The 27,958-nt window shown below is 43.0% G+C and overlaps 1 protein-coding gene across 1 annotated transcript in view; it reads right to left on the bottom strand.

Moving 5' to 3' along the window:
- CHGB (chromogranin B) overlaps nucleotides 1–26,992 on the bottom strand; it is a 28,451-nt gene extending 1,459 nt beyond the window's left edge. The window contains exons 1-4 of the mRNA XM_042447172.1: nucleotides 26,686–26,992; nucleotides 12,299–12,345; nucleotides 9,833–9,926; nucleotides 5,739–7,453 (exon numbers count right to left, since the gene is read on the bottom strand). Of these exons, the coding sequence (XP_042303106.1) occupies nucleotides 5,739–7,453; nucleotides 9,833–9,926; nucleotides 12,299–12,345; nucleotides 26,686–26,749 (1,920 nt within the window). The 5' untranslated portion in view covers nucleotides 26,750–26,992. The remainder of the gene's footprint in view (nucleotides 1–5,738; nucleotides 7,454–9,832; nucleotides 9,927–12,298; nucleotides 12,346–26,685) is intronic.
- Between the last annotated feature and the right edge of the window lie 966 nt (nucleotides 26,993–27,958).

Consider the following 27,958-nt stretch of genomic DNA (forward strand, 5'->3'; position numbering starts at 1 on the left):
GGATTTTCAACATGGATTCATTTTATTCTTTAAGTGAATAAACATCAGCAAAATAAAATACAACACTTTACTGGGAGCGGGGGGGAGGGATTATGTTGCGCTCCAGATACTGATGAACTGCAACTCCCAGCATTGTTCAACACTAGCTAGCCAGGGATGTACAGTCCAAAATCATTTGTAGAGCTACATAGGACCCACCATTGCCTTATGGGGAAACAGCACAATCCTATACATGTCTGCTGAGTGCAATGGGTCTTATTCTCAAGGATGAAAATCCTGCAACCACCAGATGTTCTTGGACTTCATCTTTCAGCATTCCTCCCATCATTGTCAATGCTGGACTACCACACAATTCCCATTCCTGGTTTTAGGACTGCAGCCTGAAAGTGTTTGTCCCTTGCCCTCAAAAATGTTTTCAACACATCTGTAGAAAAAGCAAACCCAGGATGGCACCTGACAAAATTTCCTAGAAGGTAATTCAAAAGGCAAGATGCCACAACTGAAAAGGTCCTGTCTCTGGGCACCCTGCCTTCATCCTACTTCACAAGACAGAAACCTAGAGACTAGTTTCAGAGGCCTATATTTTGCATGTTCATTCAGGAAATGGCACTCCTTCCTGTGTTAGTGATTATTTGCTCTTTCAAATGTGTTGTTTTGCCTAAATTAGTCAGCCCTCCAAATCCACAGATTATTCATCCACATATTCAAGGATCTACAGTTTGAAAATATTTTAAAAATATATAAATTCCAAAAAGAAACCTTGATTTTGCTACTCTATAAACAAGATATCATTTTACTGTGCCACTTTATGTAATGGGACTTGAGCATCCACAGATTTTGGTATCCAAAAGGGATCTTGGCTGATGGGAAGCTCCTGTTTTTGAAAATCGGCCAGCTGAGAGTGGTTGCGAGCCGGGATTTAGCCGAGATGCAGTCACCTGGCAGATTTGGTGGCATTTTTAATGTGACAATTCCCGAAATCTACTGTAATTCAGCAGGGGTAATTAGTTTTATTTTGTAATATGATAAGCCCCTAAGTCATTATGAAAGCAACCAATGTATGTCACTTGGGGCTATTGTTTAGGATTGTGTGTTAAGATTTAAGTCTAGCTTTCTCTCTAGTACAGTAGATTCCAAATTCTGTTTGTACTGTGGCCAACCAGTTGCCTATGAGAAGCCCATCAGCAAGATATGAGCATAACAGCATCATATCCTCCAAAGTGTCACAAGTGAAAACTGGGTTGCATATAGCCAAGCATCATCAGAATGAGGTCAAGATGACAAACGATATTACAGTTGGCCCTCTGTATACACAGATTTCTTTTATCCACAGATTCAACCATCTACAGCTTGAAAATATTCAAAAATAATATAAATTCCAAAAGCAAACCTTATTTTTGCCATTTTAGATAAGGGAAACCATTTCAATATGTCACTGTATTTAATGGGACTTGAGCATCCACAGATTTTGGTATCCATGGAGGGTCCTGGAATCAAACTCCAGTGCATACCAAGGGTGCATTGTAATGAGGAAGAACAGATAAGCTTGGATTCACTGGAACAGTTTGCTTTGATCTGAGACTATTGTGAAGGACAAGATTCTTAATCTTCCTCTCCTATCCCCTCAGCTGAATTAATTGTGTGCAAACTACTTTTCCACTTAAGTTTGAACTCAGTTTGCAGCAACTGAAATAAGTTGTAGACAAAGGGAAGAAATTAGTAGCAGCTGAAAAAGTGGGATGACAAAGGATTAATGCCAAATGGGGACAGTTGGAGGGTATGTAGAACCTTTCCTCTTGTGTTCCTCGGCAACTGGCACACTGCCTCTGATAATTGATATTATGCATAGCCATCATGACTAGTAGCCATCCACAACTTATACTACATTGCTGTAGTACCACGGCATGATATCTGATACATTGTCAGCATTGCAGCAGAAACTTGATCCTAATGTGCAAGTATGCTTCTTAATAAAACCTGGACTTCTGGACAAGTGTTTATTTAGAACTCTGAGTTCCCCTTAGTACAGGACTTCCTGCCATGTGATGGCTGCGGTTACATATCTGATAAGATTACTTCAAGGCTGCATGTGTTTCTCTGGAACAACACTCTTCGATTTTAAATATCATGCAAGACACATATAATATGTTTCTTTGAATTCACTGTACAACTATGGGGCAAAGGGGCATGCTACAGAGTTCATTTAGATCAGGACAATGGAACTGATGCCCACAAACTGGATCCAGTCACCAAAGCAAAGTCTTCTTTTCCCCAGGGCCCTCTTGAATGTTTTTTTTAAATGATGTGATACCTGTTTGTGCTTGGTTTTTACTTGTAAGGAAAAGCAAATGCAAAGCATTACCCCTGCACAGAGGCCTTTTGGCAGGTTTGGGTCCTCTAAAGCAACACCCAGTGAAGGCCAAAGTGGATTGAGATTCCACCCTCCTCTTTCTCCCATACCATGTAGGCAAAGAATAAATGGGCATGGGCATTATCTAGATTCTTGACAATGAGAGTGGTTATCCAATAGGAAGAGAGAGAAAGAAGAGGTGTCTATGAAAGAGTATTGGGGGGGGGATAGATAAAAGAGGGAGGGGAGAGAGAGAGAGAGAGAGAGAGAGAGAGAGAAGGTGATGTCCCTGCTTTGGATCTTTTTCCACCTACACCATCATGATTACCCTTGGCCCATGTCAGGAAAAGCAAAATGTTCTCATAATCTCTTAGGCCAGTAGTTCCCAACCTGTGGGTTGGGACCCCTTATGGGGTCGAACGACCCTTTCACAGGGGTCGCCTAAGACCATCGGAAAACACATATTTGCATGTAGCAATGAAAATAATTGTACGGTTGGATGTCACCACAACATGAGGAACTGTATGAAAGGGTCGCGGCATTAGGAAAGTTGAGGACCACTGTCTTAGGCCATGCCTGCATAGGCCAAAAGGCCTGTCCCCACCACCACCGCCACATCCCTGATGCACATCCCAAACCCCAGATTCAGTGCAACCAGTCCAGACAACGTCCAGTATACTCTGCACCAGAACTAGGTTATAAGAGCCTTTAAATGGTTTTTAAAAACATAACTGTTACTCCAGATATTCTGGGAAGATCTGGAGACCTGTGTTCCTGCCTCATGGCAGCTATCCACACATGTGTCCCACTGAGCTGTCCAGCCTGTTCATTACCACAAGCCCCTCACTTCTGAGGTCAGAACAAGGTGCCCAGCCATATGATCAAGGCTGAGCTTCTTCTGACTTCAGAAGCAAGCAACTCATGGCAGTGCAGGACATAGCTGGTGACTTAGCAGGACATCCATGGTGACAGTTACCACAACACAGAAACAGGGGGCCAAGTAATGGAGAGCTGTGAGGCCAGGATACTTCAGGCTGCCCCAGAGTATCCTGGCCCATGCAGACAGGACCAGAGACACACTAAAAACTAACTAGTATCATTACAACAGTACTTTTTTACAGGACACTCCAAAGCAAGCTGCAGCCTCTCTTACCTCGGGTGCAGATGTGGGTGCCGCAGATAAATACTACTGATGCAGAATCAAAACTAAAGGGAATCATTTTAACATGTAGTCTACATTCTAGCCCAAGTAGACATTGCATTGATATGATTGTTAGGCCAATGGAAGCAAGAACCTATCTGACAATGTAAACATATACCTGTTTACCTGAAGTTAGTTCTATTGTGCCCAAACATCGAGTGCCAAACTCTTAACTTCCCAGCTCTTGAGCCCCAATATACAACACCTTTTTGTTATTAATTCAGCTTTGCTGGCAACTTCTACAGGGTAAACACCAGCATGTTGTGCAATTCCAGGGAGGCACAAATGTAAATGATATCTGAAGGTACCTAAGGACTGAGTGAAAGCCAGCCAAAAACATTCCAGCTGTAACACACTGCTGGTTCTGGTATGCTATTTGGATGTGAAGTGTGAACAGAAAGGACTTTGCACATGTCAACATGATCAGGTTGCCAATAATAAACTTCAGCAATGGGGGCAGGGAAATGCCTTTTATATGTGCCAGTGATCACATTTAAACTAAACAACCACTAAATTAAGGGCTGGTATACAGTGTTGCTTTTATGGATTTGTAGCCTAGAGTTACAGATCCGCAAGTGCTTTGTTGTCAGTAAAACAACATAGTTTTGTTGTAAAATGACATAAATGCCACCCCAGCTTACTTTTAGAGCCACCAGCTGGATGAGGCAAAGGGGGCCTGTTCAGTTTTCAGTTGGGGTGGAGGATGTTCCCACCCTTCTCCTGCCAGCAAACAAGGCTGTGACAATTACAAGCAGGAGTTCTGTTGCGAGTCCCTGTTGCAGCCTCCCTCACTGGTGGGAAGAGAGTATAAATCCCACCCTCCTTGCACTTGAGGTACCTCCTTTGCCAGATTTGATGGCATGTAATTAAGGTGGGCTGGGGAGAGTTGGGCCCGGAGATGTTATTAGTTACACAGATGTAACTAAGCAACCGATGTAGAATATTGGCAAATGTATTCTGATATTTTGCATTATTACTTAGTTATGCAGACATCACTTAGTTATGCCGACTTAACTAAGTAACTGATGTACAATATTGCTAAACGAGTGCCAATATTTTACATTGTTACTTAGTTCTGCAAACATCACTTAGTTATGCAGACATAACTTAGGGCCCATGCAGACAGGCCAAAATAAAGCTGCTTTGGGTCACTTTGGAGATATGCCGTTTGGATAATGCATGCATCCTAAGAGTCCGGAAGCCGCGCTAAAGCCATACTCCAGTGCTAAGGACTGGAGCACAGCTTTGGTGCAGCTTCTGGCCTCTTAAGATGTCTATGTCATTTAAACAGCATACCTCCAAAGTGACCCGAAGCAGCTTTATTTTGGCCTGTCTGCATGGGCCCTAAGTTATAAGTTATACATCTACATAAGTAAGTAGCCGATGTAGAATATTGGCAAATGCAGACATTACTTAGTTATGCAGATGTGGGAGGAACCTACTCCAGCCAAAGAAAACCAGGCTGGTGGTGACTTCCCAGAGGACCTTTTCAGGTGCCACTCCTAAAATATGGAATGACCTGCCAGAAGGGATCCACCATATTACATCTTTGGAAGCGTTTAAAAAGGTGATAAAGACGGATCTCTTCCGTCAGGCCTTTCCAGACTAACCTCCAGCTGAATTAACCAAACTGATCCATTCACTCTTTCACCGCCTCTCCTGATGGTCTCTTGGAATAATTTGAACTGTGTCGATCCTTAGTTTGTAACTAAGTCTATTGTACTGGGGAGATTGTATTTTATCTTGATGTTTATGTGTATTTTTAGCGGAAGAAAGGAGGGTTAAGGGAATTAGGGAAATTTTATTATTGTCTGTATATCTGTTTTATTGGACTGTTGTTACCTGCCTAGATCCGGGAAAGGAGATGCAGGAAATAAATAAATAAATAAATATTATTATTATTATTATTATTATTATTATTTAAAATCAGCATTTTTTAAAAAATATATTATTGTTTATTGCTTTTCAAACTTTTGTATTACGCATTGTCATTAACTATGTTTGGTGTTAACTTATAGTATAATCCACCTTGAATCCCATACTGGGAGAAAGGCAAGTTATAAATTAAATGAATAAATACAATAGTAAATGAAGACCATTCTGCTGAAATTAAACACGCTGTTGATTTTTTTAAAGCCAAAATAACTCCCAGTATTTTTGTTTCTTATAAAATAAATCATTAAATACCTCTTCTTGGGTCAGAGGCCTCTGCCTGAGCTTGCCCTTGTCTCCTCTGATGATGTGGCCCCTTTTCACATCTTCCCTAGAACTGTAAAATTCTGGGAATTCTGCAGATTTCTTCTTGTTGCTCAGAAGATGGGCAAGCTGGTCCATCTTGTTGTATTGCCTTTTCACATCAAATTTGTGGCTCCTTTCCAGATTGTTGTTCTCACTGTGTTTGTGACCCAGGCCATCCGTCAGTTGCTTCTTCTCCCACAAATCATAGTCGTTATACTCAGGAAAGAAGTCTCGCTCATTCATTTGGGACCTGGGTTCTTCCTCACTCTCCAGAAAAGGATTTCCCACATCATCCTTCTTCTCAGCATGTCTGTTCTTCCACCTGAACTGCTGGTAGTAAGGGATATAGGGAGCTACAGCTCTTTTCACATTTTCTACAAGGTAGTGGCTTCTTGGGTAGCCATCTTCAAGCAGAAGTGTCCTCTTATTGGCGACATGCTTTCCCCTCTCATTGTAATGTCCTTCTTCTAGTTCTTCTTCAGCAACAGAAGGATAATGCCTTTTTTCTTCCCTCTCTCCTTCTTCTGGGGTGTACAGTCTCAGCTCTCTATCCTCCTTCTCTCTATTCTGCAGCTTTGGCATCTCCTCCAACTGTAGCTGCAGATGTTCTTTGTTATTCTCATCTCTGCCACCATAACTATGTTCCTTCCTTACATCCTCCTCACTGGGCTTGCTGTGAACTGCCCGTTCCTCGTAGTAGTGTCTCAACAGCTTTTCTGGTTCATCTGGGAGTCTTTTCCTCTCACGACGGTGCTGCTTCTCTTCATTTTCCCTGCTGTGGTGCCGCATATCTTCCTCTTCATTGTCCTCTCTACTGGAGTGCCATTTATCCTGATGCTCTTTATCCCTACTCTTTCCCTCAATTTCCTCGGAGCCATGCATTTCAACTGAGTTTCTTTTCTCCTCAGAACGATGTCCTGTTTGATAATAATATTTGGGGTAGTGGCCTCTTTTATCCCAGAATCCATGTTCTTCCTCACTCGACTCTTCAGGTGAGTCCTTCTTCTCATCATAGTGATGGCCCTTGTATTCAGAGGAGTTGCCCAGCCTTGGTTTCCTGTAATAATATTTTGGTCTGTGACCTCGTTTGTCTGTGTCGACATCTCTCTCAGAAGAGTCTTCATATTCTCGATGAAAACTATGGTGATATTTTTCACTGCTCTCTTCCTCTTCTTCCTCCTCAGCATCCTCCTCTTCCTTGCTTTCTTCGTTTTCTCTTTCTTGGCTATGCATAATTTCTTCCCTTTGGCCTCCGGAGCGTTTGTCATCTTGATCAATCGCCTTTCCTGGTGGTTTATCCTGAAGCTCACGTTCCAGGTCCTCACTGTGTTTCTTTGATTTACTTTCCTCTTCACTGGGGTAATTTCTTTTATAGCTACCATCCTCCTCGGTTCCTTTCTCAGCAGCATCTTTGGTTTCTTCTTTATGGGCTTCATCAAAAGAATAAGAATCCCCATGAGTGATGGTTTGTCCGTTCCCACCATGCAGTTTCCCCTCTGGATGCCACTTCTCACTCACTTCTGCCTGCCTTTTAAAATCTTCTTTGGGACCTTGTTCTCCTCTCATAGTTTCTTCTTTTGGATTCTCTCTTTCCTTTGGTTCTGACAGATGCAGGGGCTCCAAAACTTGTGCCCCATCCTTATCTTCTTCCTTTTGTTGATTCCCTTAAAAACAAAACAAAATAATTGCTTTTCTAATGAAGATAGCATTGTTTTCCCCTTCTATTTGGGCTGTTTTCTATGTTTTCTATCAATCGCTCCCTCCCACACTTATTCCTTTCTGTTCACCTGAGAGGCTGAGGACCCATGAGAGAGGAAATGCAATGTTCACAGGTTATTTTCCCTTCTGATATGTAACTGTTTTATCATCATGACCTCATGATTACCTAACAATGGGAATGGCATACTTTCCATCACTTCCAGGATGAAAACCAGGATGCATGTGGCTAAGCAACATCAGAGTGTCATCAAAGTGGCAAAAGTTATTAATGAGGAAGAACACACAAGCTGGGGGAAGCTGCAGCAGTTTGCCTTTGCCTGAGTCTACTGGGAAGTCCTCCTTCACCTTCTCTTCTCCTTAGTGAGTTGAATGTAAATTATTTCTACACTTATGACTCTGTTTACAGCAACTGAAATAAGTTGAGACCAAAGGGGGAAAAGTGAAATGAGAAGAGAGGAACTGGGATATTTTAAAAGCAGCTGACAATGCAGGATAGGGATAGATGGAGGGTATGAAAGGAATGAGTCTGCCACATTCCTGCTGTCACTTTAACTATGAGAAAGGAAGCAGGACCATCAGCAGCTCTGCATAGAAGGCATTTCAATCGAGGTCCTCACTCAACTATCATTTCAGGACACAGCAGAGGGAGAGAATGGAGGCTCAACTGAAACACCAGTGACATTTGGCTCCTCTCTCCTCTCCTTGAGCTCTTTGTATCTCTTTTGGAATTTTTTAAAGGGAAAAGAGAGGTAGAAGTGCTTCAAGTAAATAACTTACCTACCACAAAGGTGGGGCACCTGTTTCATCATAAGGGCTAGGTTCAGTTTTAAGGATTTTCCTAGGGACAGCATTCCAGTAGGCAGGTCCCAAAGGCAGAAGGGTGGCACCCACGATACCAGCGTATTTTAGCTTAACTTTCTTATTGCCTGTATCTAAGCCTTAGCAGAGGCATTTCCACTTTTCATAATGTGGAAAAAATCTATACAAAATCAAACTCCAGCCATGGTGTCATAGGGAAGGAAGCAGTGGCTCCCAAACATTCATCCTCCAGATGATTTGGGCTTCTGCTCCCATAATTCTTAACTGTTAGGCAAGTTGGCTGGGGCTTCTGAGAGCTGAAGTCCAAAACAAATGGAGGAACAAAGGTTGGGAACCACTGGGAGGGGGGCAGATTTCACTGTCATAAAAGCCAGATTCTGCCCCAAAGCCTGAAGTTCCTCTCCCCAGCCTTAAAGCATCCTCTGCCTGTGCAAAGGTATTTAGAATAGCCAGTGAAAGGTCCACAATACACAATTGTGCATTGAAAGACAATAAATTTGGGGGCCTAAGTATAGGCATTTAGTTCAAGTCTACTCTAGCTTAACGTTACTATCAAACCACTACTTCCCATCATCATTTTTTTATTATTGCTTGTTTCATTTCTGGCAGAACAATGGATGCAAGCTACAGGAAAAGAGATTCCACCTCAACATTAGGATGCATTTCCTAACAGTAAGGGCTGTTGAACAGTCAAGCAAACTCCCTTGGAGTGTAGTGGAGTCTCCTTCCTTGGAGGTCTTCAAGCAGAGGCTGGATGGCCATCTGTTGGGGATGCTTTGATTGTGAGTTCTTGCATGGCAGGAGGTTGGACTGGATGGCCCTTGTGGTCTCTTCCAACTCTAGGATTCTATGATTCTAGTAAGGCCATTCTTCTGCCCCTCAAAATTAACCTCCTCTGTACATTTAAATGCAAGAAAGAAAACCAGTGCATTGCAAAGACAGAGTAAACAAGAGGCTGTCAGCCATTACTATACCATTCTGAATGCTGCTTTTGTGACAGGGTGATTAAAAGGTGTTTGTTATGTCACTATCATGATGCTGGCCACTATATGAAGATTTTTTAAAAATACTGAGCTCCTTCTTACTGTGTTTGCCCTGAGCCTTTAGTTCTTCCACAAAGTGGCCCTCTTGCCTTCCTAATGCAAGCTCACTACACTTGATTAAGGGACATCACTCTTGAACTCTTGCTGGTTGCTGCAACTATTTAATAATCAAATAATTTGCTCAGGAGAAGTTGGCCAAGAAAAGGAGGAGGAGGAGGAAAATTTGGAAGAGTTACTTTTTTGGATTGTGCCTCCCAGCATTCCCACCGATCTTGGTGGCTGAAATATTCTGGGGGCTACAGTCGCAAAAGGAAAGCTTCCAAGTTTTTATAGGCAATATTTTTGAACTACAGATCTCAGAATCCTCCAAGCACCTGGTGTCACTACTGTGGATGCTGGATGTTATAGTCCCAAAAAATAACCTTTCCATACTCAGTAAAAGAGCACATCAGTCACACTTACTTTCTTTCAGAAGCTCCTTGCACTGAGGATTGATGGGTGGAGCATTGGCTTTTGACAGACCATTCAAAAGGACTTCTACAATACACCGAGTTACCTAGAACAAAAGCAGTAATGAGAGCTCGGAGTGTTTCTGTTTTTCATTTTCAAATTATACCGTTCCCAGTGGAAGTTTTCCAAGGTGGTTAAATCATAAACAGATCAATAAAACAATTTTAAAAAAATGAGTTAAGCACACACAGAGAATAGCTTTAGAGAGCTATTCAAGATGCTGAAGCCTATCCTTGAAACCAGTCCAGCACTTTGGATAACACTTTAGAGCTTGGAATAAAACCTGGAGCATATTTTCAAACTCAAACTCCCGTTAAACAACAGTATATTTGCTTGTGCCAAAGGGACGGAGATAGCCAAATTTCCCAGAGAGTCAATGATCACACCCTGTACCTCAGTTCAGGGAGAGTCACAGCAAAAAGATGTGTCCTGTTGGATACAGTCTGGAGTTACATGTGGGTAAGCACTCTTTTTAATATCCTAGTCATAGCCCTTTAAGGAAGAGGTTAGTTATGTGCGGGCCTCACCATGCTGTTGGACTCCAAATTCCACTCACTCCCATTTATTGTAGTCAGTGTGTAAGGATGATGGTAGCTGGAGTTCAACTTCATGGGGGCAGGACAAATTTCCCACCTCTATTTCTAATGAAGACAAGAATGCACTAGAACGTTAAAATGGATCTAGCAACAAGCTAGGAGTTGTAAGTGGCATAAGGAGGAAGTATTCCAATAAGTGGCTCATTATGCTCATAAAGGCAAATACTCATCTGAAGTTGTATTTAATGCTGCAAATCTGTTGTCTTCAAATGGGGAGTCAATTATACTGTCTGACAGTACGCTTCCTATACATGCTCACTCAAAAGGGTATTGAGTTCAGTTGGAATTACTACCAGGCAAATGTGCACACAGGATTCTAACCTGAGTGTGCTGTGATCTGAACTGTGCCTGGTGTGTATCAGACTTACATTAGACTGGATCAGAGGTGGGGGGAAAGAGAGGGGAGGATTTCTAACAGTCAACTGACTTGCTTAGCATGGTACTGAACGTAAACTAAGCAGAAGAGTTTTCCTAATGCAGAATGGAAAACTGCCCAGACATTGCAATGAGCTGGAAATATTTTCAGGAAAAATGGAAACCCTGGGGTGACACATTATGCTATGTGTGTTCATCCTTCTGTTTCAATGCTATCAGGATTCCTGAAGGATCATGAAGCTAATGGAAATATTGGATTTGGAATATTTGAAATAGGCCTTTGGTCACAGAAGAGTGAACAACAGAGCTGAAGTCATCAAGACATTTTCCCACCTGAGGCAGAACAACAGTTGGTGCCTCCTCCAAATCAAGATACATATTGCCTTCAAAGCTTGCCAAGTCATTTTGGCACATGAGGCAGAATACCCTACAAGTACTTCCCATCCCTGGCAAGTAAAAATAAAATAATAACACATTAAATAATTAACAGTCGCTATCTGTTATCTCTGTGATACCCAAAGGCCAGATTCCTATAGTCAGTGTAGGTTGGTGTAAGTGGGGGTTACTCTAGCTTATATTCTCATGAAAATGCAACAGAAGGAGGTATCTAGTACCTCCTTGTGCAAGTCCCTCCACACACAAACATAACTGTTTGGATGTTGACAGAGCATGTTCTCACAGTGGATGGCTAAGGGAGAGTGTAGTTGCCTCTGCAGTATCCAGCGTTGTGTGCCTTCAAGTCACTTACTTATGGCAACCCTAAGGTAACCCTATAATTGGGTTTTCTTGGCAGGTTTTGTTCAGGAGGAGTTTGCCATTGCCATCCTATGAGGCTGAGAAAGTGTGACTTGTCCAGGGTCGCCCAGGGATCTTAGCCAAAATTTCCTGCCTGCTGCAGACATTTCATTTTCCATAACTGTTTGGGCCATCCTGCTCCCAATTGTATGTCAGCAGATAAGCATCTGTTATGGATTCTTCTCCAAAGAGAAGAAGCAAAGGTTCTTCCAAAATTCTTACTGTATAGAAAACAGCATTTCTCATTGCACAACTGTTATCCACTTTCCATTTTGTCATCAAGTTAGACCAGAGATCATACAGTACTCATAACTTGGTAATGTAACTTTTCTGGATTAAATCAGAGGGTCCCAGAATCCCCCACCCAGCATGGGCAGAAGCTGAGAGGTATGATTCCCAAAAGAGAGCTCATAAGAGCTCTCATTTCCCTCAGCGACACTGACAATTCTGAAGGTTTGCAACCAAAGTGCTGCCCACAAGGCATTTGGCAACCAAGGTGCTGCTCATCAATTAAATATTTTGGGGGGGTTACCTGTGGAGGAGATACGTGGGCACTGGGGCTATGATAAGTTATGCAGGACCATTTGATTTATTCCATTGAAATACTAGTGTAAATAGTGTAATAACAGGTTTTTAAAATATATATACTCACCATTTCTTCAACATGGTCATCTTTTTCCACTGGCACTGAATGTACACCTTGGAACGACAAAGAAATAGTAACAGTTCAGAGGTCAAAGGAATGGAAAATAGAATGGCAGGGGTAATACTGTGGCCCAAGTAAAGCCAAACAGACATTAGCAATGGTAGCAGGGTTTGTTTGGAGCAATATTTTCGGTATCATAAAGCATTTGGTTTCAGATTAGAGAATTTGTCTCCAAACCCCTTCTATTAGGAAATGTCAGCCTCCAGCCTAAGGACTTGAACCATGCTCAGGAGGTTCTTCAACCAAGCCACAAAGGTCTCTCTGCAACCCCCATAGTTTTCATGGGCCCCTGCCCTTCCCCAAACTTCATCCATGGAGGCCAGCTACTCCTTGTGGTGGTCACAGTATTGTCTGGCCCTCAAAAGGCTGTGGGAAAAGCAAATTTCTGGATAAGTTCCAGAATCTCCCAGCCACAGTCACCTTGGTACTGGATGAAGGGTGATGGGAATTCTCAGAACTGTAACTTTCCCAAGTTCTTTGTGGTACAAAGAGAAACAAGACTCACATTCCTAATCAGATATAAAATCCACTAGGTCAGTAACCTCAGATATAAGACCACTGGATGAGTGACCATATTAGGCATAGGGAGACACCTACCTTAGACAGGTCGAATGTCATGAAAGGACAACATATTGTTAGTTATTTAATTTGTTATTACTGTATTTTTACTGACAAAGGCAGTAAGTCTTGTGGGAGTTTCTGCTTCATGCAGATGGCTTTGGGAGAAAGGCACAATCTGTTGCTCTGCCTCAGGCAGCAAAATGTCATGGGCTGATGCTGAGTGACCTTTTCCTGGTTACTCTCCTTTTCTGCCTAACTTACCTATGAATCTCGAAGAAGAGAAATCAGTGGGAAAACACACCTTACCAGAACCCATGGGGCTGAAGGGCAGAATTCATAATGTCACCATAAATTGTTAGAAATGCAGCATTCAGTACTAAAACGTCTCAGACAGAACAGCAATAATAAGGTTAAATAGTTTAAATAAGTATCATCCTCCTCTCATCTGCCATTCACCTCTCTGGACCACTCTGTGAAGTAAACGGAGATTCTCAAGGATCTTTCCATCTCTTCTCTTCCCACCTCATTTTCTCTTTCAGCGATAAAGTGTGCAATAATCCCCACCTCCATCCTGCATCTTGGCCCCAGCCCAGGAGGCTGGAGCCAGTTTAAAATGCTGAGCAATAAGCTTCTTAATGGAGCTCCTACTAGACCCTATCACATGGGGTTAAAACAAACAAACAAGCTTCATTTATATACCGCTTCATACCACCTAAGCAGTGTCTAAGCGGTTTACAATTGTAAGCTAATTTGCCCCCAACAATCTGGGTACTCATTTTAGCGACCTCAGAAGGATGCAAGTCTGAGTCAAGCTTGAGCCCTTTTTCTGGTCTTGAACTCGCAACCTTGTGGTTTTGAGTGAGTGGCTGCAGTACAGGCATTTAACCGCTGCGCTACCAGGGCTCCTCGACTTACCTTTCCCAAATTCAATTCAGGAGGCAGCTGGGTCCTATCACACAGAAATTGCCACCAAAATTGCCACCTGGGTCCATCCTGGATGCAGCCCAGGTCCTCAGAGATGCTTTGGCAGCCATTTTGTAATGTCAGAAGCTTCCATGTTAAAAAAGAGGCCGGCTGGAAACAGCTTTGACCCGGGCTGCATCCGGGTTCAATCTGGGCAGCAATTTTGGTGGCAATTTATGTGTGAGAGGACTCGGCTCCCTCCCAAATTAGAAGTGAATTCAGAAAAGCTGGCGTGTTTACCTCATGCAATAAGGTCCCCTAAGTTTCTTATCTGTAAAATGCTGGAGGGTATGGTGTTTGAGTGTGTGTGTGTGTGTGCATTTGTGACTCATTCTGTTTGGGTCCAGATTGTTCAAATCACATCCCATTTTCTTTTAGTTGATCCCTTAGCTATTTGGCTATTTCTTCTTCTTTTTTCTTGGATGACTCTGCTGCAGTATATAGTGGAGTCTCCCCACCTTCCTCCAGCAGTTTGATATTCAGGATAAAATCCACATTTAATATTACAATCCTCCATCAATCTTTTAAAATAGTTTTGCTCTTTGGTATTACTTCTCGCTTCCTTGAAGTAAGATTTTTTTAAAAGACTCTCTAGCTTCAGATGATAATTTTGAAAAGTCACTGAAGCACAATTGCCAAATATCATGATCATTTTTTAATCATACACATCATGTGTGAATTATGGTTGTAATTTTTTTTTAAATGAGGGAGTCATGTGGCAGCAATGGAAATACATTTCCCCACTTCCATAAATCAGACTGGGCGATAGCTATATTATGTCCCCTCTCACTGTGGAAATGTTCTATCCTCTGACTCACATTTTTCCCCTTTATTTCCATAACAGCGTCTTCTTCTGACTCATTCAGCAACACAGTCAATCAGAACCCTGAATCGTTCACGCAGCTGGCTGTGCCACTGTAAGCAAACTGTTTTGCCAACACAGTTTTTTAAATAATGAATGAATAACTCAAACACTGAGCTTTCCATCAGATGCTATGCTTGTCTGCAGTGCGAAACCTCTTGGCACAGCAGTGTAGACTATAGGCCCGACAATTAATTGTCCTAATTTCAAGGGATTCCTCCAAGATCACACTGGGCCTGCAATGGGCTTTTAGCCTGGAAATGAAAACAGAATATACTGCAAGGCTGCAACCTCCAAAAGAGCAGTGTTTATTAAGCAATATTCATGCTATGAGGACAAACAACTTTCATTTCTAATGAAGGAGGCAACAACGGCATCAGAGAGGACTGGAAGCACACTGAATAAAACATCAGAGCAGACCCCTCAGGGCTGAGACGTTCAGATTAAATTTTGTTGAATTAACCTTTGGGTAAATTAGTTTTACTCCAAGATATCAGTCATTCATCATCATGGTATGCCAAGCATCCTACTACTAGCCACTAGCAGTGAAATCCCCATAGTAAAGATTATTACTAACATCCAGTCTTTGTGCCTAGTAACAGCAGGAGAAGTTGGGAAGGGGATGTTGAGGTCCTTGTTGTGAGCCAAAGAGCACAAGAGTTTAAGCCTAGAAATACACACATCAACACAGACATGCACCCTTTCCTCCATAATCATCTGTATTCTTTCTATCACCCTCTTGAGTCTAAGCTTTCTGCATTCCCTAGGATTCTGCCATTTACCTGCCACAATGGGACTGAAGCAAGTCAAACACAAAAGGAAGGCTACTCTTACAAGGACAAAGGCTTGTTACAGACTGCCAAAATAAAGCGGTTTGGGTCTCTTTGGAGGTATGCTGTTTAAATGATGCATGCATCCTAAGAATCTGGAAGCTGCACCAAAGCTGCACTCCAGTGCTTAGGAATAGTGTGGCTTTGGCGCGACCTCCGGACTCTTAGGACCCATGCATCATTTAAATAGCATACCTCCAAAGAGACCCGAAGCAGCTTTGTTTTGGCAGTCTGTAACAGGACAAAGGGAAGAGACAAGTAAGGAGCAAAAAGAGCTGAAAGTGGCTGAGTGTTGCAAAGTTATTTTATTTATTACTAAATGGTATCCTCAATGCAAGGGGAGTTTATCTCTGCTTTAGAGATATACCCATACCTTCTTAGAAGTAAACATATCATTTACTGCTTGCATACTAAAATAGCCATGTACAAGTTATTAGACAGGCATAACATACATCTGCAGAGTTAGATTTCATTCATCATTCATTAGGGCCAATAGATGTTGTTTGATGCCTTAAACAGAAAGACTGGCTTATATTTCAATTGAACATTACAAGAAACATCTTGATATTAAGAACACTTTTGACAAAGAATCTATTTGGTGGTGGGTTCTTCCTTACTGGACATGTTCAAGGAGAGGGTGAATGAACAGAGTAATTCTGTTTCAACAAATTCCTGATGTGCCTTTCAGATAATTCATTACAAATGGTAGAGGAAGGAACAAGGGGATCAGCAATTGTAGATTTGATCCTAACCAATAGGGAAGAGTTGGTCACTCAGATGAAAATAGTTAGTACTTTGAGGGGGGGGGATGCAATGCTAGAATTCACAACTGTGGGACAAAGCAAAGCAGAATATATCCTCAAACAAGGACCTTGGAAATCTGGTTTTAACACATTCCCATGGTTAAAGATGTTGAAGGAAAAAGACACACAAGAGTGGAAGTTCTTGAAGAAGGAGCTGCAAAAAAGCACAATCGCAAACAATACCATGGAAGAAGAAACATGGGAAATATCTGGAAAAAACCAATGCAGCTGCACAGCAAAGTCAAGGGGGCAGTGAAAAGAAAAAGGAGTATGTATGTAGAATGGAAGGAAGGACAAATCACCAAAGCATACAGACATGTAGCCCAAGTTTGCAGGAATAGTGTAACGAAAGCTAGAGCTCAAAATAAGCCGAGACTGGCTAGGTAAGCAAGAAGCAAGAAAAGGGGATTTTCCAGTTACATTTGAGGCAACAGAATGACCAAGGCGGGGCTGTTGTTCAATAAGTATGGTAAAATGTTAACAGATCACAATGAAAAGGCAGAACAGCTCAATACTTGCTTCATTTTATTTTTCCAAAAAGAGAACTGTGGGTTTCCACGCAGCAGCATAGACCTTAACAAGGGATCTGGATAGCAAATTAAGACTGATGTGAAGCTAACCTAAACAAGTTCAATCTACAGGGCCAGAAAAAACACTGCACCTCAAAGTACTGAAGGAACTTACTGATGTACACTCTGAACTACTTGCCATCATTTCTAAGAAATCTTGGAGAACATGTGAAGTGCCAAAAGACAGGGGAAAGGTAAACATTGTCCTTCTCTTAAAAAAAAAAAAACAACACTGAAAAGAAGATTCAGAAAACTATAGACCAGTCAGCCTGACCTCAATAGCAGGAAAAATATTAGAATGGACTATATAAGAGTCTGTTAGCAAGTATTTTGATGACAATGCAGTGATGAGTAGGAGCCAGTATGGGTTTGTCAAGAACAAATCCTACCAAAGTAATCTTTTTGATCAGATGACTAGTTTAGTAGATGGTGGGAATGCTATGGATGTCATTTGTCTAGATTTCAGCAAAGCTTTTAATAAGGTTCCCCATAATTGGACAGAAATTAATAAAATCAAATGAAATAAAAACAGCAATGAATTCAAAATTCTACACTTAGGCCACAAAAAAAAGGAAACACACACTTATTGGGCCTTGGGATTATTGTTCATCATAAATTAAATACAAATGAGCAGTGTGATACTACAGCAAAGAAGGCAAATGCTATTTTATTCTGTATTAATAGTAGCATAGTTTCCAAGTCAGGAGATGTCATCGTCCCACTATATTCTGCACTGGTCAAGCCTCATATGGACTACTGTATTCAGTTCTGAGCATCTCATTTTAAGAAGGATATAGTCAAGTTGGAACAGGTTTAGAGAACGGCAACAAAGATGATAAGAGGTATGGATAACAAAACTTATAAGGAAAGGTTGAAGTAGCTGGACATGTTCAGCTTGGTAAAGAGGAGATTGAAGGGAGACATGATTGTACTCTTTGAATAGTTCAAGGACTGCCACAGAGAGGAGGGGGCAGGTTTGTTTTCTCTTTCCCCAGAGAGTAGGACCAGGTCAAATAGCCTGAAGTTACAAGAGAATAGATTTTGATTGAACATTAGAAGGAACGTCTTGACAGTAAGAGTGGTTCAGCAAGGGAACCAATTGCCTAGAGAGGTGATGGGGTGGTGCAGATTAGGTCTCTGGGCATCTTCAGAAAGAGGCTGGACAACTACCTACTGGAGATGTTTTAGCTGGAGATCCTGCATTGAGCAAAGGGTCAGACTAGATAGCCCATTAGGCTTCTTCCAACTCTATGACTGTATGACTCTGAGAAGAAAGGAAAGTTGCCTTTGGAGCTCCTGTCTACCATAACAACCTGGTTGCTGGACTAGATGCTCCTTTGCTCTGCTTCAGCAGGGCTCCTCTTGCGTTCTTGCCTTTAATGTCTCCTTGTGCTGAGTAGCTGCAGCAGAAGGGGAAACCAAATGAAAGTGCAATGCCTTATAGACCATGTCTGTAACTAATTTGAAGCCAGGATGTTAGGGAGCCAGTTAATGGTACTGTCAGTTTTATTTCTTTCTTCCCTAGTGTGAATTTAAAAAGTTTTTTAAAAAATGAACAGGGAATGAAAGAAAGCTGCTGCAATTGGCCAGCTGGCGAAGGACCACTGTGAGCCATCTGCCGGCACAGTCGTCCTGGAGCACAGTTCACTCTCTCCCTCACGGGAACGTTTGCATCACAACTATGGAGATGGTTGAATAATTGCCATCTTGGTGTGTTGCTTCTCTTTCCTAGGCGAACCCTTCTGCCTCTTTTTAAATCTCCTGTGGTTCAGCCGGACAGGACCAGAGTACAGAATGTTCTGAAATCAAGGATGTGCAGCTGTGGCCCTACAGATATTTTTGGACTATACCTGCTATCGCCCCTCATTTCTACATACTGGCTTGGGCTGATAGAGGCTGAAGGCCCCAACATCTGAAGAAGGACCACAGTTGCCCACTCTGATCTACACTGTGATACCATCAAGTGTAAATCTATGACACAACTGCACAAGTGAGGGGGTTGAAATTCATCATTCCTTCCTAAAATGAATGCCATAGAGATTAGGTAGAAACCAGAAAGTGAAATAAAAACAATGGAGGAATGGAAAGAATACTAGAGATTTTGAGTCCCCTTTGTCAAGGGGAAAAAGAAGACTAACAGAGGACATTACAGGGGTTGAGACAGGTTTTTGTGGTATTGAATCAGTAAATAAAGAGACATCTTTCTCCTCTTTCTCATTGTATTAGGAGATGTGGTTACTCAATGAACCTTAGGCCAATGCAGATCTTACAAGTAATTAGAATGTATTAATAGAAACATGGACGTGTTACAGACCACCCTAAAGCGGGCGGTCTGCCGCCGCCGTCATTAGCTACACCGAGAAGCCCCAGAGGCCAGACCGCGAGGCTTCCCAGCGCAGCTAAAAAGGAGAGCAGAAATGGCGCTCCTTTTTGGCCCCTGGAAGTGTCACCGCGAGGCGCGAGGCGTGCACTCGTGGAGTCAATTGCACTGTGCCACGTCCGGACGCTGTGCGTCCAAGACGTAAATATGGTGGCGCCCATGTGGACGGGTGCCACCATTTACTACGTGCTCCGCGCATCCTAGGAACAGGGCCAGTTAGGAAGATGAGACCCTTCCTAACCCTAGCACGCCCCTTCCTAACCCTAGTACGCGCAGAGCGCGTACTAAATGGCGGTGTGTAATGCGCCATAGTTTCCATGGTGTTATACAGGATATCACTTCAAGGTTGGGAGACAAAATCCACAGATAGACAATATCTTTAACATGCCCAGTCAAAACACCACCAGAATGTGCATGCTTTGGGGTTCTTTAGAATTTTTCATCAAGGAAGATGGTGCAATTTGACAGGAGGTGAATTTGTGGAGGCCAGGTCTACTGGCTGTGATAGCTAGTTAGTATCTCGGTATACCTCTTTAGCAACCTGTGCTTAGGAAAGTAAAAATAGGGATGACTGGACCGGTCACCTTTTAGAGAAATCAGATTAGCTGTTGATGTGAACAGTTATGGTAACCTGCACGGACTCTAATAATTTGGCAAACAGCTACTGCCTGACTAGCTGTCTAGCTATAATTCTGGGTGTGGTCAGTTGCATTGTTGACAGGACTGAAGCACTGGAACATTTTCATTAGAACTAGTCTGCTCTGTCTAGTGCATAGTGTGTGGCAGGCAGGAGTAGATTTCCCCACTTGCAGTGAGCTAAATCCTGTTGCTGTCAATGCTGAGTAAATCCTCTGAAGCAGTTTAATGTATACGGCTATTGGTTTAATAGGTTTGCTGAGGTTGGAACTAGCAACTTGATTTAAGTTAATGTATCCTGTGACATTGAAAATAACTTGAAGGCACACAACAACAATAATATCAGTAGTCAGTGTGACATATTGGTTTGAGCATTGGACTATGATTCTGGAGATCAGTGGGTTCATAGCCCCACTCTACCATGGAAACCTACTGGGTGACATTGGCCAAGTCACATACTTGCCCGAGTTTATCACACTGGTGGAAAGCCGGGAAAAGATGGTATTAAAAAGTCATTTTCCCAGCAAAATCGCAAGATTGCAGCTAGGATTTTCAGATGATGTTGCGGTTAGAGAGGGCTTATCCCGGAATTTTCCCATGAAAGGTTTGTTGCTTGAGCATTTCTGTTTCTTCCTGGGATAAGTTCTCTCTGATCACGATGTGTCTGCAAATCTTTGCCTTGATCTCCTGACTTTGCCGGGAAAATGCCTTTTTAATCCCGGTTTAAATCCTGCTTTCCTCCAGTGTGATAAAGTCCATAGCCTCAGAAAAACTGCATGATAGATTGACTTCAGAAGGTAAAGGTAGTCCCTTGACATGAATGTCTAGTTGTAACCGACTGTGCTCATCTCCATTACTAAGCCAAAGAGACAGCGTTGTCCGAAAACTACTCCAGTGGTCATGTGGCCAATATGACTGCATTGAACGCTGTTACTTTCACACCGAAGTGGTACCTATTTATCTACTTGCATTTGCATGCTTTCGAACTGCTAGGTTAGCAGAAGCTGGGACTGATGACAGGAAGTCACCCCATCATGCAGTAGTCGGGCCTCGAACTTCCAACCTTCCAATTGTCAGAACTGGCATCTTAAACACTAAGCCACCGGATCTCTATTGACTTTAGGGTCATCATAAGTCAGGAGCAAATTGAAGGCACACAGCAATAACAATTATTGTGAGCTATCCTTGTTTGTATTGCAAAGTGTTTAGAAGTGGCTTCTTTGTCTTGGATGGGCAATTAAAGCCATTACCTTTTCAAAGAACTGCTGATAATGGAGTAGGCAACTGCTAGAACTGGCTGGCAGAAATGGATCAACACACCTGTTGCTGGACTCTTCTTGGGTGCATAACTATGGAAACTCCACTGCAAAACTCACTGCTACACCTTATGTTCCCACACACACACACACACTCTTTCAGGATGCAACAGGGACACAACAGATTGTGTCTTTGATAAACATGCTTAGTGCCTAGCTCCATGTCATTGTTAATGCAATTGCTTTTTACTGTTGTACCAACAACTTACAGAAAGAAAGGCTCTCCCAAGGCAGAATCACATCTGTCAAGAAGAGTGGGAGAAGGATTTGTCTTTTGCTTCCCTTAAATGGAATTCCAACTCATAGTTTTCACTATCCTTCTAGGGGGGAAAAACAACCCCATGAATTATCATTATGCAATATTATCTGGGAGATTCATTGCCATGGAGATTTGTATAATCCAATTCAATGGTTTTCAGTAAGCTGCCCCAGGCACATTTAGGTCAGGAAGCTAAATGCCTCCAACAAATATTATACATGCTGAATTGTATATGTTGTTTCCCCTGGCACAAAATGTCACATTGCTGAGAACTCTAAGCCATGGGTTAAATGTTAATTTGCATGGATCTTTATCTTAGGGAGAGATTACTGTCAGAGAATTAGAATGCAGAAGACAGCCCCTTTAGTCTGCTCTAGGCAATACCTAGATAGGAAACCATTTGACTGCCCCATGCACACTTCACCTGGGCTTCTGAGAGGAAAGGCACAGTATGTATCATTAATAAACCTGAATCAGTATCTATGCAGAACAACTTTGTTGACTCATTTCTTTATGACTACCTCTAGGGCTCAGTTTAGAAATGCCAAGAAATGTTACTTACAAAAGCTGAGCGCAACTTTGGGAGAAAGATGGAAGGCTAGTTAAGCTATTAATGTGACTTCTGGCACTTAAAATGATGATATGACACAAAAGACGCATCTGTCCACTATAACCCAATTGGGGTTAAGTTCCCATGCAAAGGAAAAGCCATAGCTCAGACACAGAGCACATGTATGTGGAAAGTCTTAGATCCAAATCTGTGGGATCCCCAGTTAAAAGAGGTTTTGGGATTGGAGGGCTATATAAAGGTCTCTATGCAAAATGTATGAGATAGTGAAGTAGACAACTCTGGACTAATCTAGACGGTCTCTCTGACTTTAAGGCAACCTTCCGTGTCCCAGCAAACAAAACCCGGGCTCAGTCAATCGTTCAGTACCAAACATGAAGATTTCTACTTATTAGGCCTGGTTCTAAATCCCATCTCTAATGAAGATGGCGCTTTTGAACACAGAAACCATGTAGTGGTCAAGCACACTATTGTATTAATATTTATGGTTATGAAAATGGAGAACTTTGTTTCCTGCCACAAAATACTGGATGGGCTACACATTTGTTTGTTTGTCAAAATCTGTTTTTACATGTTTAGCATTCCAGATTTGATTCCTTATAAAACAATAAGGTGCTACATCTCTGCTGGATCACCTCCAGGAAGCTAGCATATGGCCATCTAAATCTGTGCAGGTCCACATAAAGAGCACATTGTTCTGAGTTGTAACCACCAAGCAACAGGGAAGGAACAGATAAGTGTTCTTTGACTCCCACAGATCCAGTCTTCTCATCTGTGGTCTGGGGATTCATGATCAAAGTCCATGGTGAATACGGTGAATTTACAGTTTAGGGGCATTTAGAATTCTCAGCAAGAGAGCTCTTAGGGTTCACTGAACTACAAACCCCATAATGCTACAAGAGGCAGCCAGAGCAATAAAAGTGGAATAGCAGCATCATAAGGGTATAGTGCAGTAATCTCCTAACTGTGCAAAAGTTAGCATGAGCTTTCATAGACTTGGTCTACCTCCTCAACTATCTGCTACATCTGGAAAAGCTTACTCTACAACTTCTTTCACACAGTAAATCTGAAAAAGTGCTGCAAGCTCCAGGAAAAGATATTCCACCTCAACATTAGGAGGAATCCTGACAGTAAGGGCTGTTTGGTAGTGGAACACTCTTCCTCGGAGTATAGTGGAGTCTCCTTCCTTGGAGGTCTTTAAACAGAGGCTGGATGGCCATCTGTTGGGGATGCTGTGATTGAGAGTTCCTGCATGGCAGGGGGTTGAACTGGATGGCCCTTGTGGTCTCTTCCAACTCTATGATTCTAAGATCCCTTTGCATACTGATGTTCCAGATTAACACGACCATGTCTCTGAATTCTGATTCACTGGGTTATTGTGAAGAAGGATCAAAACTACATAGGCAAATAGAATACACTGGAAATAAGGGTATTAATGAAATAAATAGGACAGACGAGACATGTGGAGAGGTGATAAATAGACCATCCATGTCTCTGCAAGTTGTTGTTTTCTGTTGTGCTCTTGAGCACATCCATCATGCTCCAGCTAGAGTGGAGGGTGGACCACTTCTACATCCTTCCAAGTCCACCATAGTTGAGTCAGGGAGACAGTGCCCTTGGAAGGCATGAATTCACAGTGCCATGACATTTTCCAGCAACTCCCTTCTGAACTCTTCTCTTTCTCGCTAGCCTTCCATGCACAGCAGTGCTTCACAACATGCTGCCTACATGAGAGCCTTTGCTCTGAACAGCTACCACTGACTGAGTGAGTGGGAAGCCTTCCCTGCCTTTGCTCATTTGATGTTAGCAGCAGTGCTGTGCTCAGTGATTCCTAAAGACTGCAAGAGATATTGGCTGGAGAGCATCTCTTCTGATGGCCAGAACACAAGTTGTGAAGCCACCACCTGCTCACCACCTGTCTTGCTGTGTTGGTTAAGGATCTCCAGTGTGAGACGTGAAAGCGAGGAAAGGAATCTGGGGTGAGGGAGCAAGCACATGGGGGCAGATGGTGTGAGGTAAGCGTTGGGATTTAATGGGGAGACACATTCCCCCAGCATATACCCACCCACCCCCTGCTCTGCCTATGAAACTGACACACAGGGGGGCAAAGGGAGCTAGGAAGAGGGAGAAAAAGAAGACACAATTGGCATAGGGAAGATATTAGGGGGGAAGCCATGAATTGCTGATATGGTGGAAAGTTTTTTGGAGATGATAAAAAATAACGGCACTATGACTGTTTCCCTCAGATGAGCCTTTAGTCCAGATATTAACATGCTTACTTTAGAGATTACTGAGATAATAAGGTTTTTTTTGGTGGGGATGGGTTCCATGAGAAAGGATCTGATACACTGCCCATCCCTTAGCACCATACGGGATGCCAATGCAACAATGCACTGAGAGCACTTACTTTTGTCTCATTACAGTCGATGCTTTGTTGATCCATAGAACCGAATTAGTGCTTGGTTTCATACAGTTTAGTACTGTGTGGAATATTTCACGAAGTCTGTACTATTAAGCAGCCTATTGGCAATTTGCCTTGGTTCCTGTATTTTTAGATCACTGTGGAATGCTAGCAAGAATCTACATTGTTAAGTCACTTGCCCCCAGTTTCCAAGACAATACTGTGCAGGCTCTTTGAGAAATCAAGTCCCACCCAGTTAAATGGGACTTTATCCATGCTAAGTGATATATTATTCTAGACTGGCAATACAATTCCATGCATGCCTGCTCCAATATAAGTGATTTTGTGTTCAATGGAACTCACACCCAGGTAAGCATGCAGGTGGCTGCAATTTCAAATTACCCATCAAATTATCCATTGGCATTTGGCATCATTCATTTTAGACAGTGTACCTAGTGTGATCCATTTCATCATGGGTCTCTGTTTGAAGTGCTGAAGTTTTCTCCTTCAGAGAGCAATATGCAAACAAGAGAGTGCCGCATCTTGCTTTTGACAGCAAGCAACCTCTCAAGAATGAAATGGGTTTTTCCAAATAGAGCTACAATCCTGAAACTTGAAAAGAATACATCCTTTCACTGCCAGCTAAGAGAGAGATTACAGAAAAAGGCAATCCAGTTGTCACAGAGGTGGAGGGAAACCCTTGTTGGTTCAGCAGGGGATTTATCAGCCAAGATGAAACCGTTCTTTTTTTTTTTAAGAGGAAGGAAATAAGGCATATTAATGCAAAGCCATCATTTCTTAAACACAGGTTGTGAAATTAGTAACACCTTTTCAGTAATCCGCACTGACTGGTTTTGCCAGACAGCAGAGTGCAAAGCAAATAATGAATGAATGTGTGACACGGTTGGCTCGCCCTCCGCTCTGAATTTCATTCTTCCACTTGAACTGACATTTTTGTAAAACTCTCTCCTCTTCGACATGTCAACGGGCTTAACCTGAAATTGTCTCTTTCAAGATGGCTCAGCCCTGAATAACCAAACCCACATTTTTCTAAAGTACACTTTGTACATATGCTCACTCAATAGATCTACGCACATATATTGGACAGATATATATTCCTTTCCTGGACGTGCAAGTGGATACATGACACTCCACCCTGTACTCACACACAGCCACTTTTTCTTCTTTTAAACAAGCTTTTCCCTTCCTTCTGCCACAGAGCCCCTGATACAGATTTTGCACACTTTGGAGATTCAATGCACTTCCAACACAAGCAAAGTACCCATTGCCTGAGTAGATGCCCATTGCCTTCTGAGGTCTGCCTGTTGAAGAGAAACTGGACCTCCCCTCTAGGCAACTGAAGTGAGCTATGGACTATAGAGAGAGGATACCCTATATATTTAAGTATAGGGGATTCCCATAGATAGTACAGCAGACACACTCTGCTGTATTTAAACTGGATGAAAAAGTGAGAGAGCAGCTTCTTGGCAAATGGCATCCCTCTCCAGCATTGGTGACCAACTGCTTGCTTGGTGGCTGGGCAGGGTTACAAGAACAGCCACCCAAATAGGAGTCAGGGTGGACTAGGGACTTGAATGCTGGGATTATGACTCTGGAGACCGGGGTCCCAATCCCTGCTTGGCTATGGAAACACCAAGCCACACTCTCTCAGCCCCAGGGTAAGAGAACTGGATTGCTCAGCCAAGGAAACCCTCTGGGCGAGTCACACTCTCTCAGCCTAAGGGGAAGGCAAAGGCAACACCCTTCTGAACAAAATCTTGCCTAGAAAGCTCCATGCTAGGGTTGCCATAAATCAGAAGGGACTTGAAGGCACACAGCAACAACAACCCTATAGATGCTCTTCCTCAGACTAGGTTCCACCACCCCAGCCTCCTTCCTTCCTTCCTTCCTTCCTTCCTTCCTTCCTTCCTTCCTTCTTACCCTCCTTCTATTATTTCATCCCTTCTTTCTTTCTTTCTTTCTTTCTTTCCTTCCTTCCTTCCTTCCTTCCTTCCTTCTCTCTCTCCCTCCTTTCATCCCTCCCTTCTCCTCCCCTTTTCTTCCTCCTTTTCCCTTCCTCCTCTCCCTCTTTCCCTCCCTTTCCCTTCCCTCTCTCTCTCCTTGCCTGCCTGCTGGCTGGCGCTGTCCGAGGTGCTGATCCTGCCAGGAGGGAAGGGAGACTCACCTGCCACCAAAGCCAAGGCGGCGCCGAAGAGGCTGAGCAGCCGCAGCGGCCCCGAAGGCACCATGGCTGGCTGAGGGGCTGAGTGGCTGGGCAAGGACCCTCCAGGTGGATGGAGGGGTGGATGGCTGAGGAAGGATGAGGCTGCTTCCCTGCAGCTCCGCGCTATTTAAGGCAAGAGGGAGGAGGAGGAGGCAGGGGACCCGGGAGGGGGGGGGGGCTTCGTGCGTCAGAGCTGGAGCCCCGAGGGACCGGTCTGCGGAGGTGCCCTGGGAAGGACCCTCCTCTGACTCCGAGGAGACTGGCAGGGAAGACCCCCCTCGCCTCCCCAGACCCAGCCTTCCCTCCCACACAGATATGCCCTGGCACTGCAAAGGGAAGGGAAGGGAAGGGAAAGGAAAAGAAGGGAAGGGAAGGGAGGAAGGACGGACGGACGGAAAAAAGAAGGGAGGGAAAAAAGGAAGGAAGGAAGGAAGGAAAGAAAGAAAGATAAAGGAAGGAAGGAAGAAAAGAAAAAGGAAAGAAGGAAAGAAAGAAAGAAAGAAAAGGAAAAGAAGGAAAAAGGAGGGAGGGAGGGATGAAGGAAGGAAAAAAGAAGGAAAGAAGGAAGGAAAAGGGAAAGAAAGAAAGAGGAAGGAAGGATGGAAGGAGGAAAAGGCACCACAAAAATGGAAGTCCTTCCAGAAAAATGGAGGATACTGCTCAATCAAAGCTAAAAACGCTCCTAGAAATATAAATCCATGCTTCTTGGTCATGCTCAAATGGAGGAATTCCTCCTGGGCAGAAAATATAAGCTGAAAACATTCATAGAAATATAAATCTCTGCTCCTTAGTCATGCTCAGAATGGAGGACCTTTTGGAATTCCCTCCTGGGCAGAAGGTTGGAATGGAGGACAGGCCTTGGAAAGGGAGGACAGGTCTGGTCACCCTGTTCCCTCACCCTTGGCACATAGGGCATGGAAGAAAAATGTAGGACCAGGTCAGATAAAAGCTCAAAACACTCATATAAAAGATAAATGCCTGCTCTTTAGTCATGCTCAGAATGGAGAATTTTGTGAAATTCCTCTTGGAGAGAAGGTTGGAATGGAGGACAGGCCCTGGGAAAGGAGGACATGTATAGTCATCCCTTCCCACCACAGAAGAGCCTCATAGATAGAAGAGTATCGCCCAAGAGGCTGCCAAGGAAGGCATTGCTCTCCTTGGATACTCCATCCTCACTACCAAGGCCTCTTCTCCATCCTAAAGCCTTTCTCTCCTCACTAGGCCATCTTTGTAC

Source organism: Sceloporus undulatus, chromosome 1, assembly GCF_019175285.1.
Source record: "Sceloporus undulatus isolate JIND9_A2432 ecotype Alabama chromosome 1, SceUnd_v1.1, whole genome shotgun sequence".
Lineage (NCBI taxonomy): Eukaryota > Metazoa > Chordata > Lepidosauria > Squamata > Phrynosomatidae > Sceloporus > Sceloporus undulatus.